This window comes from Doryrhamphus excisus, linkage group LG15 (assembly GCF_037039965.1).
Source record: "Doryrhamphus excisus strain RoL-2023G ecotype Guam linkage group LG15, RoL_Dexc_Guam_v1.1, whole genome shotgun sequence".
NCBI lineage: Eukaryota > Metazoa > Chordata > Actinopteri > Syngnathiformes > Syngnathidae > Doryrhamphus > Doryrhamphus excisus.
This window is the reverse complement of record NC_136371.1, coordinates 5761364-5777681: the sequence shown is the minus strand read 5'-3', so window position 1 is coordinate 5777681 and position 16318 is coordinate 5761364. Positions and strand designations below refer to the sequence as shown.

General features: G+C 42.7%; 2 protein-coding genes across 2 annotated transcripts in view; both read right to left on the bottom strand.

The window, feature by feature from the left end:
- fgd (faciogenital dysplasia) overlaps positions 1-1247 on the bottom strand; it is a 41137-nt gene extending 39890 nt beyond the window's left edge. Inside the window, exon 1 of the mRNA XM_058052291.2 lies at positions 1018-1247. Within this exon, the coding sequence (XP_057908274.2) occupies positions 1018-1039 (22 nt within the window). The 5' untranslated portion in view covers positions 1040-1247. The remainder of the gene's footprint in view (positions 1-1017) is intronic.
- A 3698-nt stretch (positions 1248-4945) lies between these two features.
- Positions 4946-16318, bottom strand: part of LOC131104778 (protein bicaudal D homolog 2-like) — a 31717-nt gene continuing 20344 nt past the window's right edge. The window contains exons 3-10 of the mRNA XM_058052292.2: positions 16093-16245; positions 15796-16010; positions 15468-15699; positions 14607-14864; positions 14332-14535; positions 13693-14241; positions 12410-12561; positions 4946-9212 (exon numbers count right to left, since the gene is read on the bottom strand). Of these exons, the coding sequence (XP_057908275.2) occupies positions 8858-9212; positions 12410-12561; positions 13693-14241; positions 14332-14535; positions 14607-14864; positions 15468-15699; positions 15796-16010; positions 16093-16245 (2118 nt within the window). The 3' untranslated portion in view covers positions 4946-8857. The remainder of the gene's footprint in view (positions 9213-12409; positions 12562-13692; positions 14242-14331; positions 14536-14606; positions 14865-15467; positions 15700-15795; positions 16011-16092; positions 16246-16318) is intronic.

Sequence of the window (16318 nt, the reverse complement as noted above, 5' to 3'; positions counted from 1 at the left end):
GTTCTGCAATATATCTGAGTATTTAAGCAGGGAATGCTAGCAAATCAGCATGATCTGGAAGCATCGACTCGCATCCTAGTGCTGCCCTGAATTATTCTTGCTCCCATTTCAACCGAGTTTCTTCACAGCCATTTTGAAGATCAAAGTTACCATAGTGACATAGCTGCTTTGAAAGAGAGCTACCTACTTTAACTGTAGTTTACACCCAAGTCATCTCACTAAACTCCCTTTGCAGTCTAGCCCCAAGGTTAGCATGTGTGTTTATTTTTGTTATTTCTAGCCTCAAATGTTCCAATAGCAGATCAAAATTGACCTACTTTCGATATAATCGCTTGACAGACCGTATCCGTTTGGGTTAAATAACTACATACAGTAATAATTATTTGGCAGGATCTTAACTATTAGCTTAACTAGCTCTTAATTACCAGGCAATGTACAATAGCATCACAGGTTGCATCAATTCCTCACCATTCAAAACTCTTATTGTCTGCACAGCAACGCTTCACTTTCTTGTGTTCATTGTAGGGTTTTACACTCATTCATTCGAATAAAAGACAGCAGTGAAGACATGACACACCATCTACACCTCATTTAGACCGGAAGTAGTGACCCCTGTTTATGGCAGCAGTGCATCATGCCGGTCCATCACATACACAGAGACACCAATTGTCAACACCTCTCTTATCTATAGAGCAAACAGTTCGAAAGGTATGCCCAGTCACCATTATCACAATCACAAAAGTCGACTTAACGCAGAAGTCTGAACAAAACGCTCCGATTTTGTCATGTCAGCTTTCTTGCTGGTCGGTGAGGACAATAAGTAACACGACTCGAAGCCGACGTGGAGCCGACAAAAGCTAGCAGCTGTCCCGCTGACAGCTGGCAACAACAACACAAACAAGCAAAAAAAAAAGCGTTTGTGGACTTGTAATCGGAGCTGTCGAGCAACTGTTCTATTCAATGGGAGTTTTGAAAATAAGCAACACCAAGACGCGTTCACGGTCTGTGTGGACTTACCAGTAGTTGGAACACCCTGCATCTTGTATAAAGTTGATCTCTTGTCCGAAAAAGGGGGGGGAAAAACTCACACACTACGGATACTTCATGGTGTCCTGGTGGATACAACCGACTTTAATCGGGTCATCGTGTGTGTGTGTTATTTTCAGTCAAAGCGCCCTGGTCCTGCGTGGCTCCTTCTTCCTCCTCCTCCTTCAGCACATAAAGAACTCTGTCCTCCCAACTGCTGGAAACATGGAAATGCGCACTCCCGACGAGAGGCGCGCTCACGCAAACCCCCATTCACACTGGTGTCATATAAAATGATGCATCTTTTGATCATGTCATATGCTTTGCAACGATCAACTTCAAAATGTTCCTCGGTGTTTTAACTTTTTTATGCAAATTAAAAATACTTATTGTTGACTTTTCACAATCTGGGACGAGGGGTACTTAAAACACATGCTGTATGTATTTTGAAAAAAAAAAACATGAATGGCAACAAGGTCCATGCTGGCTTTGTTCTGCTGTGCAGTCAGCTGAGGGGTCCTCTGCCTTTATGAGTCATAAACACGTGATAGGAGGGTGTACACGTCATAGGAGACATGGGAAGTAGTTGGCAGCTTTTATGGCTGAGTTGCACTTATGACGTCATCATTTGTGTACGTCCGTTCGTTTTCTACCGCCTAACCTGTCCAGGGCACACGTGGGCACTGCTTGAGTTTAGGGATTTGCAGTTAAAACAAATGTATTTCCACTCCAGACCTCTAGGTGGCGGTAATGAACATGACAGTATGATTGCCAAACATGAAAATAAACACATTTTCCACGATAAAATAATATTACAATAGTATTTTATTCTATTTCAAGCTAACATACACCTCACCGGTAAGGTAAGCAATAAGTTTACTGATTTTAAAGAAGAACCAACTCAAAATGGTAGCAGCTAGTATATGTGAAATAAACACATTTCCCAAGATAAAATAATATTACAATAGTATTTTATTCTATTTCAAGTTAACATACACCTCACCGGTAAGGTAAGCAAGAAGTTTACCGATTTTAAAGAAGAACCAACTCAAAATGGTGGCAGCTATATGTGAAATAAACACATTTTCCACAATAAAATAATATTACAATAGTATTTTGTTCTATTTCAAGCTAACATACACCTCACCGGTAAGGTAAGCAAGAAGTTTACCGATTTTAAAGAAGAACCAACTCAAAATGGTGGCAGCTATATGTGAAATAAACACATTTTCCACGATAAAATAATATTACAATAGTATTTTATTCTATTTCAAGCTAACATACACCTCACCGGGAAGGTAAGCAAGAAGTTACTGATTTTAAAGAAGAACCAACTCAAAATGGTGGCAGCTATATGTGAAATAAACACATTTTCCATGATAAAATAATATTAAAATAGTATTTTATTCTATTTCAAGCTAACATACACCTCACCGGGAAGGTAAGCAAGAACCTTACTGATTTTAAAGAAGAACCAATTCAAAATGGTTGCAGCTATATGTGAAATTAATGTGTTGGTACTTATGTTTGTCATAAAATCCCAACTTTTTGTAGCTTAAGTAAAACTCTACAACTCACAGTGGACACGGTTCCCAAGCTCCCACTCTGATGCTTTTGTTGCTACAAAAAATATCATTTAACTAAATGGAAAAAGGGGTATCTAGGTTCCAGGTAGGTGTTTGCAAAAGCTTCAAGTGAAGCTTTTGTTTCCCGTTTCCTCACCTTTCAAGCAAGCTGGAAAGGTGTGTAAACCCTGCCCCCTTCTGCTAAGTGTTAACACATACAGCACCACACATTTTGTAAAACCACCATCGCAGCATGACAGTAGCATCTCACCCGTTATAGCAAAACATGACTCCTGTATTTGAAGTAAAAAAAGGACACTGGAGATTAATTGTTATGCTATCTCTGCAGGATCTGAAAGGCGGAGAGAGTTGAGTGAATGGCTGAACTCGTGTTTTAAATAGACTAGAGGCCGGCCAGCACAGAGGGATGCCTGTCAGGCCAGTACTGTACAAAAAGCCAAACCAGCGTACAAACAGCCCCTCTGGGATCCATTCTCATTCTCTGCTCGCTTTGTGGGCTGCCACCACTCAGAACCACAGAGCACGGAGAAATAGCAACATTCACAGGCAGAGATGGGGGAGGTAAGATGGAGGCACACAGTTGTTAGGCAATTAAGCCGGTGTGAAAATCGACACAGATAAGTGTGACTTGATACCTGCTTGTTCTATGACACATCTCTGAGTGGAGGTTCGGTCACAACCCAGACGCCATTGTTTCTCTTTTGGAGGTGAAAAAAAAACCAAAAAGCCACATCCTGATTGAATCAACACCTCATTTAGCACTACAACAGGAGCAATATTAGGCACACCTCCATAGTCTAATGAATTGGGTCAATGGGCAAATCAGCATTAGTAGTCCACCCTATTCACCCTGATAATCATCTGTAAGTATGTGATAATATAGCATTAATATAGCATTGCAATCATCTATAAAGATGCTGTCAGTGACATGACTGAACAGTAATTTTGAAACCGTTTGTAATGGAATGTCTCCAAGTGCAAATATGTTAATTGCAGATACAAGTCAAGTGAGTATTGAGTGTTAAATCCCGTCACGAGGCTAACATCACATCCCACCGGTCATGCATTTGTTGTCACCATCAACGGTCTTATCCCTGCTCCAGTGGAGCTCCTCTGGAAATGTGCATGTGCATCTGTGAGGTTGTACTAAGGAGCTCCGCGTGAGTCTGGTGTGTTTGTATCTTCTTTCAAAGCAGCTGATCGTGGCTCACTGCCCCTTCAGGCTCCCACATTGAATCTATCACATGGTTAAAAGCACATAAAGGGGACTCTTTGTAGGCAAGTACAGCACATGCTCTCAAAAAGGCCTCAAAAGCAACTTGACTGAATAGCGGCACCCAGTGGTCGTTTTTCAGTATGCATACAGTAAATATTTTTGGAGCAATGGGAGTAGTCCCACTGACCCACATTACGTTTGCTACAACGGTGACCTCATGTCGTCTAATACAATGATTTTCAACCACTGTGCCGCGAGAAATTATCCAATATCATAAAAAACATTAATTTTCTACAAATATGATGTCATTGTCGAGTGTCTGTGGTGTAAAGACTGGCAGAGCAATGTAATATTCGTCCGTGTGGCAACACGTAGCTGATTGCCTCGTTCCTCCAATAGACTTAGTGATGCACTTGAGGTGGTTAGTGGTTTTTTTTCCAATAAAAAAACGTGCAGTGGCTCAAAAAAGGTTGAAAAACACTGGTCTAATGCCTTGTTATCACAAAGTGTGAAACACATAAGCTGTGTGTGTCAGTTATTAATAACTGGCAAGTATGTGTTGAAAAATATACGTACATGCCAAACAATAACAAAGTATGTCTTGCAGTTTGGAGTTCACAGTTGGAGCCTGTCCCAGTTTTAGCGTCTGTTAGTCGATGCAAATGGGACCCAGTATCACTCCCAGTAATCTGAAACACGACAGTACATTTGTTCAAACAAAAATATGAGTATATGATTTGTACTAATTGTCAACTATATGGAGTTGAACACAACTCAACAACAGCTGCATGAGGTTATGCAGAATGCCTGCCTCTAGGGCTTGGACAGGAAGTGTTGAGTCCACCAAAGGTCACAGGAAACTCACTGGGATGAATGCGTGGGCGTATCTCTTGAGGGTGGCGAGGAAGGCGGGAAGCAGGAGAGAAATGGAGGAAAGGCGAGAAGGGGAGAAGATTGTGGGAGTGTTTCAGTGCATTGTGTGAAATGTGATCCTGGAAGCCCTCCACAGCTGGGAAGGTCTCCCGTGCACGGGGTCCGTCTGGGAATGCTCAAGCTGCTGCTGTGGGGGAGCTATGTACACACACATACACAACACAAACCCAACGCAGACACAATCTGCAACTTAAGTCACGTTTATTGATTTTAGTCAGCATGACTACCTTTACACAGTTCAGCCCACACCCTTACTGGAAAACAAACCAAAACGCTTTTTCACGGGATTAGTTTCAGCAGTATTTCATTTCACTTCATTTCAATCAAAATTTATTTCCAACACCCTAAAAAGTTCACCTGTTTGTTTTCACTGCTGTGTAAAGGTCCCATATCTGAGAAACATGCATATGACATTTAGCTGTAATCCATATTACTAATCATAATGCACATTATTGATAAGAATACAGTACTGCATGACAAGTCAAATAAATACCAACGTACAGGTGAAGTAGTTATTTCATATAAAGATATCAAACTCTCATTATGGATCAATACTGAAACACAATATAACAGTATAAAGTTTGCACAGCTAGTTTAATTATCACAATGCTGTCGCTTCCAGCAAACAGAAAACATCTTTTTCTCTTGAACAGTATCAGAATTGCACTTTTTTTTTGTTAGGATCACTTCCGTATTAGTAACTTTTGACGCCTCAACAAACGAGTACTGGCGAGCATGGCACTATTCACGCTTGTTGATGCCAATTTCGTTTTCTGTTTCCTGAAAACAAATTGCTTAAGATGTAAAAAAAAAAAAAAAAACTCAAAATAATAATAATAAAAAACAAAAAACAGACCAAAAGTAAGATAAAATGCGCTCTCTGCACATTTTTGTTTTTGCAATAATACTATTGATATCTCATGACCATCACCAAACAAAGCCTGTAGTTTCCAACAGCACACCCAGCTACACAAACACACTAAAGATGCTTGGAGCTGTTCGTTCAACAACAGGAGGCCAAAGGGACTTCTTTTGGTTCCCAAAAGTGTGATTAAAAAACACATTTTCTTAATACCCCTGAATTTGATGAAAGGATCACTGACCTGCAGAATTCAAAACAATGCTTGATTTATTGAGCTAATTTCTCACTCAATGCAGAAAGGGGCGGAATTCCCTTTTGCGTTTATTGCTGCTCACAGTCATTTTCAGTCCCAAACCCTCCCCCGGAAAGCCAAAAAAAAACATAAAACGCCAGTCTAAAATTCTCCCTTGAAACAATGAAAGGCACTACTGGTCAGAAATAAAGAACTAATCTATGTAAAAATAAAAAAGAAACAAGCCCCCGGCCAAAAATCGACACCTTTCGCAGTGGCCGCTTGTTTGTCCGACCTTAAATGGTGTACCAAGATTTGGCACGATAAACCAAGAGAGAATAAAACAATTCCAATTTGGAATTTAATGGTCGCTTTTTGCAGAGAATTCTGAACATCAGTGATCCCGTTTCAGTGGAACGCCCTCGGTAAGAAGCTAGGAAAAGCCGTATCGCTCAATTTTTCCCAAGACTCAGCTTACCGATTTGGTGGGAGAGCGTTGTCAAGTTTCATTGAGTTAGTTTGAACTATTCCTAGGAATAATAAATACATGAAAAACCCCAGAATTGGATCACCCTGGATTTTTTGTAGAGAACATGGCAGTAGAACGAACATAACGTATAAATATAACAGCACAACATATGATAAAAAAATGACACACTGATGTAAAAACTCTTTAGGATTATGCAGAAATTGTAGATCTGTGGTTTGTGAAGTACATATTTCCTTTGGAGGACACTCATAACTTGGACTATACTGAATATCTCACAAACCATAGTACTACCACACGTTCCTACAGGTTAATATTAGTCTGTTATAATCCTATATTATGAAAGTGCACAGATTAAAAAAAAAAAAAGTAAAGAAAAAAACATTTACATGGAGCAATAAGCCCACCTCCTCTGGTTTCCCATTTGTGGATGGAATCAGTCAATCCAAATCAATGTATTGGCCGTATTGTGTGTAATGTTAACACCACACAACATGGAAACTGAACCAGAGGACATGATGCTTTTTCATACACGTTAATGAGTAATACGTTTAACATGCATGTCGTGAAACGTAAAGGTGAAGTGGTAGGAGGTAGGAGGAGCCTACAAGGTGACACGCTATTATGACACCGCGTAAGCTGGACGCCAATTCTGATGAAGCAAAGGCAGGTATAGGAAATCAAAAAAGGGGAGGTTCTAGTAAAGATCACATCCTGAGGCTCAGATTCCACTGAGCCTTTACAAGAACGTGGAACTCAAACAAGAAAGTCTCCCCATCGGCTAAACATATTTTTCTCTTCTTCTCCCTCTTCTCCATTAAAGCAAACAGATTGAAACTGAGATATGGGAATTGTCAACTTAAAAGTGACTTTATCTTTTTTTTTTTTGTTCTCCGTCGCCATGCTGTGAGCGGTCGCTAACCAATGCACACTCAAGCAGGGTTGACCACTGACAAGCGCCCCTTCTCTTTGACATTTAAGAGGAGCGGAATACTGTACCGGGATCCTGCAAGATCGGTACCTGAACAAGATCGTGTTAACAATATAGAGTTTCCATATATATATATTGGTAGAAAAAAAGAATTGCAAAGTTTGCTGAATCTTGCAGGAATCCCTCATATCAACCCTGCTTTTTGCATCATAAAGCTAATGTGTCTATGATCCACAAGCAGTACATAAGAGTATTAAACACAAGCCCCCACTTCTATTGGAATTATTTGTCTAACACAAAGCTCCGTGAGGTGATAAAGCTATTCCGGCTACCAAGATTTGCTTTGTCCTCACACGCCAAACAAAGAAAAACATCAGGTTTAACACACACAGGGGCCAGACGTACACGAGTAAGGACACTATCAGACGCATTTTGGGGATGCTGGCAAAATATGAGAGAGGAGGTTGTCATGGCGACACAGCATCAAGACAACAACTGAAGACAGGAGGGACAAAGATAAGGACAAGGGAAAGTAGGACACAAGGGCAGGGCTTCAGATCGACAGATAAATATATCAAGCGTTTGGGTTATCAGGCACTTTTGCCAAGCAGTTTTGGAGAGTTAATACCCAGGTTTGAATTTTTAGAATTTGTGCTCTTTTGTAATTAAAAAAAAAAAAAAAAGACGCCTTCTTAGTCAAAACTATAATGTAGCTCTTCTCACAGTAGTCAATAAATGTATTTCTGCCAGAAGGTAGAACCTGAGGCACCTATGCTGAAGCGCACTTATTTTGGGTTTTGGAGATTTGTCAAATGGTCCGTCTCCCTCCTTATATGGCTCTAATTTAGTGCCCTGTGGTACACCCGACAACAGAAAAGCACTTAAAAAAAGCTCCTACAGCTGCAAAGCCATGCGTTTCTATTGCGCCTGAGCCTTTAACTTGAAAGAATAAACAGCTGCGGTCACAGGTGCTCCTTTACAGCCATTATTTAAAAAAAGTTCAGATTTTTTTGTGTCGATGTAACCAGTGCTCCCCCTGACAGGAAGACCAGGTGGAGATTGCATATTTTAGTTCAATCTTCTTGTAAACATGGATCAGCTGTTTAGCTGAGCTTGGATTTTTTTGTCGAAAAGGAGCACCCGTGCCATCAAATGGAGCAAAGGATATCATATTTGGACATCATCATCCGCCATCATCTCCATCATGTGCTACTGTTGCCAAGCAACACAATCAGGAGGCATAGGACCGAAGCACAAAGACCACCTTGCGCTTCATATGTACAGCACACAGACTGCGGAAAGAATAGACAAACCCACAAAGTCCCCTGATGATGGGGCCCTAACATCCACATGCCAAGTATGTCTACTACAGTCCAAACGTACTGTACATCCAACCTGTGCTTTCCCAAGCCTTTACACTAGCACACACAAGCAGATGGTTAGTCACACAGTAGTCCCTAGAGGAGCGCAGGCTGGCCAGGGAGCAAAGCGAGCAAGTGGGGCTCTTTTAACACTATGGCAGGGGGGGTCAGCCCCCTCCCTCCCGTCTGTACACAGCAGTCCCATGCGGACTTTGCAGCAGCTTCAGTCGCAGTAGATCTTGTATTTCTCGCTGCAGAAGACACTGGGTCCTCCAAGAATGCCACTGGGCATGGCGTTGGTGTGCTCACCTTGGCCCGAGCCAGCGCAGGTGAGACCCTGACTTACGTTGGGGTTGCTGCTAACGCCGACTGAGGCCTTGACGCGGGTCTTGGAACGAACGCCGCTGCCCGTGCGACGCGTCTGCTCGTGGTCGAACTCCAGGTCCTCCAAGCGCTGTGTCAGGGCAAGCTTCTGCTGGATGGCCATCCTCAGAAGGGAGTTGAGGGTCTTCTTCTCATCCTCTGCTGCAGCTAGCTGTCTCTGCATCTCCTCCAGCTGGGTGACATACTCGTCACAACTACAGGGGGGAACATAGACTGATTCAATGGGAGCAAGGGGGTAATGCATATTTGACTTCTTATACCTGTACTGAAAAATGCACCCTATTGGCTGACTATATTTTAATTGACCAAAAACAAGACACTCCGCCCACAACGAGAAGGAATGAAAATGAAAAGGTCCTTCATAGAAACACCGATGGCACACAGCACTCCAAATTACTTCCCAGCAGTGGTCGTTCTGTCACCACCAGGGGGAGCCATTAAGCCATTAGTATATACAACTCTCCTGCATTGTCAGACATTTTTCCCTTTTTCTGACTGAAGTATGTACATTTTGATATCTGCAGTGTATCATGGGACTTTTTGTCCATTCTTTAAAGTTACACCTGCCTTCCAAGTCCCAAACCTGTGCAACCATAACTTTATTTACCATGCTACTATGGTAAACTACTAGGTTACTATGGTACCGATTATCATTACATTGTATGGTCATATCACCTCGTACTTCGGTACGTGACAAAAAAATAATAATAATAAAAAATAAACTTTAACTATATTAGGAAAGCAGGAAGTGAACAAATGGAACAGTTAATGATTGTAAAAGTACAAGATGGAGGGGTAGGATTTAATAAGATTTGCTTCTTCCTACTCCTTTTGGACATTTGGAACTGTGAACTGATTATGTGATCACCCAATTGTAATCTGATGCATGTTCAAAACCATTACCACACTAAAACAGAAAAGAACCCAACTCCCAAACAAGTCCCACCAATGTGACGCAGCAGACTGTATGTTTCCAATTAAGAACCAATGACGAACTTCTCAACCGTGAGGACAACACTTCAATCAGAACTTAGCTGAAGACACAAAACTAAAGATGTTGTTTACCACTAAGTGGCGTAACTCCTCACATCTCATCTTAACTTTTGAAATGGAAGTGAGAACATATTACTGGTCACACTTTACCATACATGTGCAAAAAAAAACACACAACAACTATCCCGTGTGACTGCATCTTGTATTATATATGCTAATGTCATAGTTGTTGTATTTTTATCATTGCTATCTTTGTACTGTTTTCAGTGCTGCTAACCACGTATTAATTACATTTGCACAAAAGGATGCTGTTGTTTTAAACTGAAAAAAAAACATTGAGATCAATATGTCCTGATGTTTCTGCGGCGTGTGTGTTGCACGTGTTTGAAAGTGTGAATCTGACACACATAACCTTGGCCCCTCCCCTCTTGTGTGCTCAGTTTGATTCCCAATGGGACACACACCCAAACAAAGGGATTAGTGCTGCTTCATTAAAGCTAGCGATGATGTGGTTGGGTGGTGGCAGGAGGAGTTGACCCCAGTTAAGGAGGGGGAGGGGGGAGTGATGTTTTTTTTTTCCCGGGAAAAACTGAGGAGTCTATTCTTGGGACAGCCTTTTGTGTTTGTGACGTAGCGTGAAGAACAACGATGGAGGGATGGCTAGCTATCACATTCTTGACAAACTTTTTCGCATCATGTGATGATCTACTCATTACACCATCCCTCAAGTATTGCATCAGCTATGCAGACGTGATTCAGGATCACAGGAATACACACACACACACACACACACAGGCAGTCGTGTTGTCTGGAGTTGGATTGGTCACGGTGGGTTAGATTGCCCTCAAAGAGCAGGAGTGGAGGAGGAGGTTTAATTGAATGAGAGCGAGAAGAACAAGGCTGACAAAAGCGGCAGCAGGTCTTCACTGAGGTTGACTAAAATGGAAAGACTGTTCATCAGTGGGAGCCTGTACTGACAACACATCTGAGGAATGTTAAGACGCACGGGGTAACAGGATACCAGCTGCAAAGGCATGTCCAAACACTTGAAACCAAAAATATACACTTTTTTTCCCCATTTCTCAAAGACAATTTGTACAATTTCACCCTCGGAATATGCCCTGACAAAGTTTACCACATGGTGAAAACAACAACAACGAAGGCCTCTTTCCTTCCTTTTCTTCTCTATGGGGGGAATTAAAAGGGTGTTTGATGGTGAGGAAGTACGGAAGGGGGCGACGGGAACACAATAGAGAGGAGTGTGGGAAACCCCCCAATGTCAATTCACGCTGTATAGGACAGAATTTACATACCAATATAAGCAGCACGTAAACAGAGTATAATTCATGCATAGGAAACAGACCACTGGGAGAGAACCGGAGATTAGGGTGGGTTCTTTGGAGACAAAGATTTTGCTAACTTTGGTTCAGAGTTCCATAGACATGTCGCTGCCATCTGCCGACAGTCACACCGACAGATACGAAACTGTAACTAATGAAACTTCATTCAATAATTAAGGGTCTTAAATGTGAAACAGAAAGCTGTCTCATCATCTAGGTCAGGAAGTGCACACAAGACTCCCCAGTCATCTAAAATCACCTAAAATGGTATAAGTTTAAAGTACTCAGATGTGAAAATGATGGGCGGCACGGAGATCTAGTGGTTAGCGCGCAGACCTCACAGCTAGGAGACCAGGGTTCAATTCCACCCTCGGCCATCTCTGTGTGGAGTTTGCATGTTCTCCCCGTGCATGCGTGGGTTTTCTCCGGGTACTCCGGTTAATTGGCGACTCTAAATTGTCCATAGGTATGAATGTGAGTGTGAATGGTTGTTTGTCTATATGTGCCCTGTGATTGGCTGGTGACCAGTCCAGGGTGTACCCCGCCTCTCGCCCGAAGACAGCTGGGATAGGCTCCAGCACCCCCGCGACCCTCGTGAGGAAAAAGCGGTAGAAAATGAATGAATGAATGTAAAAATGATGTAAATAAACAGAGCAGAAGTACTCGGAGTAGAGTGGGACTAAGAGTAATCCAGACCAAACTGAGGTGGGATTATACACAGAACCTTTGACCGGCTTCTCTTAGGAATCTGAAAAGATTAGTGAGTGCAATGAACCGTCTGAGGCCCTCCTTACACACACACACACACACACACACACACACACACACACACACAGATCAAAAACAAAACATGAATGACATATTGACGATTTCCAGATTAGATACCTTCTGTTCTCCATAGTGCATGTTTACATCATGTATCATCAACAAGCAGCATCCTTCTTAATCACTGATAGCCAGGATAACGTCACAAACAAGGATTACACCTTCATTATATCTCAATTGTGGATGGTTGTTGTACTGAAGCTAATTTTTTAACAATGATTGTGTCTTATTACCGTGTGGCAAACATGGCTCGGAGGGAGGAAAAGGTGGCTGCGTCTTCCTTCAGGGCTTTCAGCTCATTCCTCAGTTTCATCATGGTCTCGGTCACCATGGCCTTCTCGTTTTCGTACTTGCTCTTCAGGTTGGCCAGAGCCACTTCAGCTGTCTGCGGGCAGCAAAAAAAAAAAAAAAAATCAGTGTGGTCAGAGTGCTTACACCAGGGGTCTCAAACATACGGCCCATGGGCCAAATGTGGCCCGCAGGACACTAGTTTGAGGCCCCCGCTTTGATATGAAAGTTTAATGTTAGTGCGGCCCGCGCAAGTTTGATATGGATGCTGTATGGTATCATGTACCCAGAAAAAATTATTACGTTTGATTTATGTTCATGTTAAAGGTTAAATAACTGTTAATAGTTATCCTCTCTATCCATGTGGAAGTGGTAAGTTTTTGGCTTTTTAAGTTTTAAAGGAAATAACTTGGAGGCTACCGTTTAGGTCGCTAGGTTGCTAGCTCTCTAGTTTGCGAGTTAGCATGTGTCTCAAGACCCTGCAGTTGCGCAATATGTTGTAAATAAAAAGAGTATAAATGTGACTATAGTCGTGTTTTGTCATGTCTACAGGGCTCTAATAATGCTTTGTTCATTTTAATCTGAAAAAAATTATTTGTCTACCCACCAACTATATGTGGTTTCTTAAGTTTTTATTATTTGCCGTTTTATTATTATTATTATATTTATTTATTTATTACTGATTGATTGATTTTCTTTATTCTTGGTTTGTTTATTTATTTTTCATCTTATTTTGTGTAGAAAAATAAAAAGTAAGATATTTGAGAACAGTGGAATGTTTTATCAGAGCTTTTATTGTAGAAAATCGGAACCTAAACAAAGTTTATTTATTTTTCTGTTTGTTTTTTGGAAAACCTGCTACGGCCCAGCCTCACCCAGACCCCTAGCTCCAGTGGCCCCCAGGTAAATTGAGTTTTAGACCCCTGGCTTATACAGTATACGTGATATTCTGCCGTGTGTAAATGATGAGTGATGCTTTTTTCGGTGGTTAAGAAATAAGAGTATTTGCTTTCTTTGCTGGGACTGAAACGCATTAAAAAGGTACAGCATGGTGACTTTATATCCAGTTCCAGTTTTATGTGTAAATGACACCACAAGACTGTTGCCCCTCATCTGCTGTGCATTTTCTCAAACAGCTGAAAAGCCTTGAAATAGCCGTCACCCCTCATGTCCTGTTTCAAGGCACACTAACACATGTTTGAAATCTTTTGAAAACAGACTCACTGACCTGCTTGTTGGCCTTGAGGACAGTCCTCAGAGTTGCTATCTGCTCCCTCTTTGTGCTGAGGAGGGACTTGAGTTTGAGGATCTCCTCCATGCAGGCCTCCTTGTCTTTGTCGGCTACGGTGCCGAGCTCCAAAGAGGCGACCCTCTGCCGTGACAACTCGGTGGTGCGGTCGACGGCCAACTGCAAGTGCTTGATTTGGTCCCTGATGATGGCCACCAGGTTGTAGATGTTCATGGGCTCGCGGCGGTGGTCAGACACAGGAGAAGGCAGCGAGGAACCAGGGGATAGAGTGCCGTCGTTCAGCTCGGTCTTTACAGGCTCTGGGAAGAGGCCCTTAGTGAGCAGGATGGGAGAGCGGCGTCCGCGTCCCTCTGGGCTGCTGCGTCCACCTTTACCCTCCTTGTAGAAATCGAGCATGACGCGGTTGGGGGTCTCGTTGTTGCACATGCACACATGGTTGTAGAGGGTCGCTAGTTCTTCGCTGAAGGTGACCAGCTCATCCTGAGCCACACTCAGACTGCCCTGAGATTCACCGGCCACGTCACTCAGCTGACGACAAAGTGACAGAAATGCATTAATGAGAAGAATAAACATCTCCAAAACCTCCAAACAATCAACAGGAAGTCAGTTTTAACGAACCTTGCGGAGCTCCTTCTCCAGCTTGACCTTCTCCTCCTTCTCTAGACCGCTCGTCTTCTCCAAGGTGGCCAGTTTCTCTCCAAGTGCAGTGACATCATTCTCCAGCCGTGTGCGCTCCTCTTCATAACGTGACTGACACGCCTGGTATTCTGTCTTTAGAGTCTTCAGTTCCTCCTTCAGCTCCCCAGCTTCTGAAACAGCAACCTAAAAGGACAAAGATGCTAACTAGACCAGGCCTTAAGTTCTTCTGTCTTACCGCTTCACATTCAAGGTACCTTGTATTTGCATTCCAGGATCTCCGGTCCATTGATGTCCACCTCATAGTAGTCTCCATCTTCATTGCTGTCACGTTCTTTCTCATTGTCCAGGGCAGACTGGCGCTCCTTGCTGGCCTGAAGCTTGCGGATGGTGTTGAGATTCTCCGTCAGGCGGTTTACCTTCTCCTGGTGCTCTGACAGAGCACCGTTCACCTGCTCTAGTTGTTTCTGTGAATCCTGCAAAGTGGATAGCAGGTTGACCTTCTCACGCTCCATCTGGGGAAAAAAAACAAAAACACCCCCACAAAAACCCAATTATTATATACAGCATATATATATAACAGTGTAATTACAATTAAGGTCCCTAACATTATTGTGAAGTAGTTTGTTTTAATTATAGGATGTTTGACAAAAGGAGAGGTGGGGAAAAAAACACGGCAAAACAAATAGATTCCTCCTGGTAACCATGGTAACCACTCAGGCATAGTGTTGGATTCATTTAGTGGCAATGAAGCAGATGGCAGGTCCACTGGTGCCACACCACCCACTGTCTCAACAGTCTGGTGTGTGTGTGTGTGTGTGTGTGTGTGTGTGTGTAAGAGATTGTGATATAGCTGAACATCACAAACAACAATTCATTTATCTTGGATGGTCAGAACTAGGGATCGACCGATAGGTTTTTTTTGGGGCCGATGCCGATACCGATTTTTTTTCCATCACCCTCAGCCGATGGTCGATTTTGCTTGAGCCGATATTTGTGGCCGATACTGCTTTTGATTCCTCAATTTACATGAAAAAATGACTGTGATAATAAATATTAAAGGTCTCATGTTTAAACAAATATTTAAACATGAGACCTGTAATAGTCCGAACGCTAACCTGCATCAGCTGCTGCTTGAGCTTCTGGATCTCAGAGATGTTGAGTTCGCTGAGCAGGTCGTCCACAAGGCTGGGTGCTGGATGGAACAGCTCTTCCTTCTTGAACATGCGGTTGTCGTCATTGGGTAGCTTTCTGAAGCCATTATCGTATCCATGCAGAGCGTCGTCATTGTTTGGTTCAGTGGTGGCGTCATCGCAGAACTTAAGTCCGTCCAGAGAGATGCTAAGAGGACTGCGGTGGGGAAAAAAAAACAAAAAAAAATGGTGGCGTGAGAACATGACAATTAGAATTCATTCAGAGAATGGCGTCTTGTTGCGCTTCGCTTACCTGTTGTAGAGCGTGTCTCCGATGTTCATGTAGTGGGACAGCTCCTTCCTCAGGGATGCTTTCAGCTCACGCTCAGTCTTGATGGTCTCGAGGGCTTCACCCAGCTGACGCTCAGCAATCTCTTTCAGGCGGATGGCATCCTCCAGTTGGCTGTTCAGGAACTGTGTATCTTCTTCCAGGCGACGGATTTCATGCTTCAAACCCTCAAACTCCACCTGGGAAATGACCACATGAGAAGTAAGCGAGTAGAACAGAGTTGCAGTGTTGAAACATGAACATGAAAGCCCTTCTTCTTACCTGGCTCTGTTTTAGCCCCGAGACCTGCTTCTGCAGTGAGATGTTTTCCTCCTCCAGCTCGGTGTAGTCCTGCAGCAAACGAGCCTCCCGGAACTTGTACTCCTTGATGTCATCACGCAACTGATTCCTCTGGAGCTCCACCATCTGGCTGTTCTGTAGCGCCGGGGGCAAAGGAAAGAGGAAGTATTGTCACTAACAATCTTTCTGATCTCGTTTGACTGAGCAA